At 36.9% G+C, this 4326-nt stretch overlaps 1 protein-coding gene across 1 annotated transcript; it reads left to right on the top strand.

Annotated features, from left to right (window-relative positions):
• Positions 1 to 679: 679 nt before the first annotated feature.
• Positions 680 to 2600, top strand: LOC149150209 (protein DMR6-LIKE OXYGENASE 1-like). Its single transcript, XM_089440329.1, has 4 exons — positions 680 to 1061; positions 1241 to 1488; positions 1589 to 1910; positions 2006 to 2600. The coding sequence occupies exons 1-4, from the start codon at positions 813 to 815 to the stop codon at positions 2246 to 2248; spliced, it is 1062 nt and encodes a 353-aa protein (XP_089296455.1). The 5' UTR covers positions 680 to 812; the 3' UTR covers positions 2249 to 2600.
• The last annotated feature ends 1726 nt before the right edge of the window (positions 2601 to 4326 follow it).

Below are 4326 nucleotides of genomic sequence, written 5' to 3' on the forward strand. Positions count from 1 at the left end.
AGAACGATATTAAAATGTCTTAGACTAGTATCTATGGCACAACTAGTTGTGATTGGGCTGGTTAAAAAAGATGATGATTAAGAAATGAAATTTTGGAAACTTGAATGACAGATAATTGACTTTTAAATATTGCATCGTGTTTCATTTTCATGTGAACCAATAGATTCTAGAGAACGATATTAAAATGTATTAGACTAGTACCTATGGCACTAATAGTTCTGATTGGGATGATTAAAAAATATGATTAAGAAATGAAATTTTGGAAACTTGAATTGACTTTCGAATATGACAGTGTTTCATTTTCATGTGAGGGATGGCTTGATTTGCATTATTCTTGCCGTATTTTTTCTACTGCAATTTAAAACTGATGAAGGAGCCCGTTTTCAAAATAAATAAAGAAAAAATCAAATCGCAAGCAAAGATGTTCTTTACTATAAAGTCGGGTAAGAGAAGCCATGAACGATGACACAGTTCACGGCTTCGTCCATTCAATATTATAAAATAATCAATCAGTACCGGCAAAAGAATTTAATTATTTGTTACAGCGGCCTTTGGAAAATTTTTAATGTCAAATGGCCTCTATCAAAAACCAATGTCATAATATTTCATGAGATTTCCATAAGCCACTTGGGGATTTGGACAAAACTCCATCGTCAAGCACTCTAACGTCAATCCACCCTTTAAAATTTTTGATGTGAAACCAATCTCATGAGCCATCTGGATTTTGCAAAATTTAATCCTCAAACCGGTCTACAGTTAATCCACTGCCCAATCCCCCAATTCATTGTCCAGATCACACAAATTGGAGCAACATGTCTTCTGCAATGGATGACCAGACCCAACAGTTCAGTAGTATTATTGAGAAGCTCATATCAAATGGAACAAACAACCTTGAGGTGCAGGACAGATACATCCTTCCTCCCCATGAACGCCCACATAAGTCCCAGATCTCTTACTCTGAGAGCCTCCCTGTGGTAGATCTCAAAGGCCTGGATGGCCCTAACAGAACGACAGTCGTCCATGAAATCCGACGTGCATGTGAAGAGGATGGTTTCTTTCAGGTACACACCTCAATCCTTAACCAACAATTGTCCCTCCCGTCATATACTTGTACTGTTGGTTGATTTTCCGTTACACTTGCAGACTATAGTGTGTGTACATTTCTGTTGATATGTTGGTATTAATATAACGACTAGTCAAGCTTCGTGTCCAAGTGACTATATTTTTTGGTTGATATCAGATACTGAACCATGGAGTAGCAGAGAATGTCATGAAAAGCATGATGGGGATAGCCAAAGAGTTCTTCGAAATGCCCATTGAAGACCGAGCATGCCTCTACTCAGAGGACTTCAAACAACCAGTCCGGCTTTCTACAAGCTTCAATCTTAACAAGGATAAGGTTCTCAACTGGGTGGACTATCTCACGCAGCCTTGTCATCCGCTGAAGGAGGTCATCGGCTCTTGGCCTGCAAAACCTGCAGCCTACAGGTAATCAGCAAAACTTTATCTGTTATCAGAACACTAGAATCGATTCATCTTAACCCACTATGCAAAGGTGTAACTACTTCGAGTTGAGCTTTTGTTACAGAGATATTGCGGGCAAGTACGCTCGTGAAGTGAGAGCACTGATATTAAAGTTGCTCGCTGCAATCTCAGAAGCTCTAGAGCTGGAGTCCGACTACTTGGACCGAATTCTTGGGAAACATAACCAACGGATGAATCTAAATTACTATCCCTCGTGCCCAAACCCAGATCTTACTCTCGGTTTAGCAAACCATTCGGATCCAAGTGCCCTCACTGTGTTAATGCAAGGGGATGTGAGTGGCCTGCAAGTATTCAAAAAAGGAAAGTGGGTTGCCGTAGAACCCATAGCTAACGCGTTTGTGGTCAATTTGGGAGATCAGCTGCAGGTTAGAAAGAATGAGCAGATCTATATAGTTAACTTTTCTCTATGGAAGAAATTGATAATATTCATTCAATTTGTTTTGTGATTTGAATGTAGTAGGTTGTGAGCAATGGGAGATTTAGGAGCGTCGAGCATCGAGCAATAACGAATATGGACACTGCGCGCATTTCAATTCCCACTTTTTGTAATCCTGGAGACGATGCTTTTATTGCTCCTGCAACCAGCATGGTGAATGAACAACAGCCAGCTTTGTATAGAGGATATCAGTTTGAAGAGTTTTTGGCAGCTTTCCGGAGCCAACCACTAAAGGGAAAGAGTGTGCTGGATCGTTTCAAGATTTAATGAACAATGATTTCTGTTATTTGAAGAATTTGAATAACCATTTGCCTTTGCATCTGGCATATACATCGCCAACCACTAAAGGGAAAGAGTGTGCTGGATCGTTTCAAGATTTAATGAACAATGATTTCTGTTATTTGAAGAATTTGAATAACCATTTGCCTTTGCATCTGGCATATACATCCCACCATGAACGTGTTATTCCAATGTACATATGTTAATCTACGTGGATAAACTTGAAGGTATTAAAAGAAGGGATTCCTATAATTTAGTATTTTAGAGGGAGTTAGTAGCCGCAATATTATTTCTTTCATATTTGGTTGGAGGAAGGATTCCTGGTTTCATGTGTGTAAATCTAGAGATCATATTGGAACAAGGCAAATGAGTAGATCAATGAGGTTTTTACTCCTAATTTTTTTTACCTTATACTTCTTTTTTGCGTCACAGTTCTTCTTCTTTATGAGGTTTTTATTCCTAATCTTTTTTACCTTACAATTCTTTGTTGCGTCACAGTTCTTCTTTAAGTTTATATGTGATAATATTGTTAATATTATCATTATTTTATGAAGTAGAAACTTACCTGATTTTCAATGATTTATTCAATGCTGAACATCACTTGAGCTTTAAGTGGCTTTTAATGAATTTAGAAGCAATTTTAAGAAGTCTACTCTCTTCCATATCTTTTTATGTTGTTCTTATATATAATGTACCTAGTCGTTTCTATGATCTCAATAAGGGAGATAACCACTTCTATGAGGATATGAGGATATGATAAGGTGTTTTAGTTTTAATTTCAATATATGTTATAGAATACTCTTGGATCAAGTCTGTTTTTCTTCGATATTTTCTAGAGATATTGCAACCACTAAATTCACTATGAGATAAGATATCAAGAATGTTGAGAATCTAAAACAAGAGTTTCTTATTATACCACAGCCAAGTATCTATTAACAATCCAAGTTGTATAAGGAATGAAATGAAAGGAAAAAAAGAAAATCAAACAACTATAGATAAATATAGAAGAGAGCACATTGATATGTCTAAAACCAAACTTCTATTGATAAAAGAAATAATATAATACTATAGAACATAAACTTGCTAAAATGGTGGTAGTTATCTCTGAAGGGAGAGAAATGAAAACCACACGCATTCAACAAAAGTTGTTACAAGAAGCCAAATGAATGGCCTTTTAACATAAATAAGGAACCCTATAGGTCCAAAACTATAATACTAGAATATGATGTTTCAAAACGTTTACATGCCTGAGGTGGTTACTGAGTACATAAACTTGTTGAGGTTGTAAAATTTGCATATAATGTTCATTTTTGGTGCACAAAACCCTTTTGGAAAGAACTATTCCAGGATTACAACTTTTGGTTGGAACCAAGCTATGCCATAGCAACGTCTGGCCCTACGAATAACCAAATAACATCATTTAGGGCCTAAAAATGGTCCTAGAAGTTTTGGCCCAAAAAATCGTAAAACAAATTCCAATAAGATAGACAACCATTGAGCGAGTGGAAGAGGCCATAATAAGATTTCCTCCATTGACTTATACCTCTCTAAATACTATTTTTCTAATTAAGCTTATGATGAAGATTGATTCCAAGAAATTTGTATGATACCACTTCTTCCATGCTATTTTGGCATAGTTCTTTTCTTGATTCATCTATCATAACCTTTGTTTGGAAAATGTTATTTTTGCTAAGTAGTGTGAGTCCCGAGATGACTCCACACTTAATATTTGGCTTGATCAACCACGACTCAAGGGCATCTAAGCCATCAAAATCACCAGAGGATCACACCCAACTTAGGCCACACTAGCCCTTAACATAGCTAATTTTTTTCCCTTGGAGTTTCGAACGAGTGAACTTCACATCACATAGTGCCTTAACAGTACACCCCATCACTGTCTATTCCGCCCCATGAAATTTTGTTTTTTAAGTAATATAAGTCCCAATATGACTAACACGCCTAACCTGTAGCTTGAGTAACCACAACCCAGGGGTATCTAAGCATGGCTACATTTTTTCCCATGGCGCTTCGAACCAGTGACCATTTTACCATAGAGTGGCTTAACA

The sequence above is a fragment of the Pinus tabuliformis genome, chromosome 9 (genome assembly GCF_031772625.1).
Source record: "Pinus tabuliformis cultivar Carrire ecotype Pingquan chromosome 9, CPIR1, whole genome shotgun sequence".
NCBI lineage: Eukaryota > Viridiplantae > Streptophyta > Pinopsida > Pinales > Pinaceae > Pinus > Pinus tabuliformis.

What these genes read in the sequence shown, in the direction of transcription:
- LOC149150209 (XM_089440329.1), top strand. Translation starts at nt 813, where the DNA reads ATGTCTTCTGCAATGGATGACCAGACCCAACAGTTCAGTAGTATTATT. An exon ending in GCAAAACCTGCAGCCTACAG is followed by an intron (nt 1,489 to 1,588) that starts GTAATCAGCAAA and finishes CTTTTGTTACAG; the next exon opens with AGATATTGCGGGCAAGTACG. An exon ending in ATTTGGGAGATCAGCTGCAG is followed by an intron (nt 1,911 to 2,005) that starts GTTAGAAAGAAT and finishes TGAATGTAGTAG; the next exon opens with GTTGTGAGCAATGGGAGATT.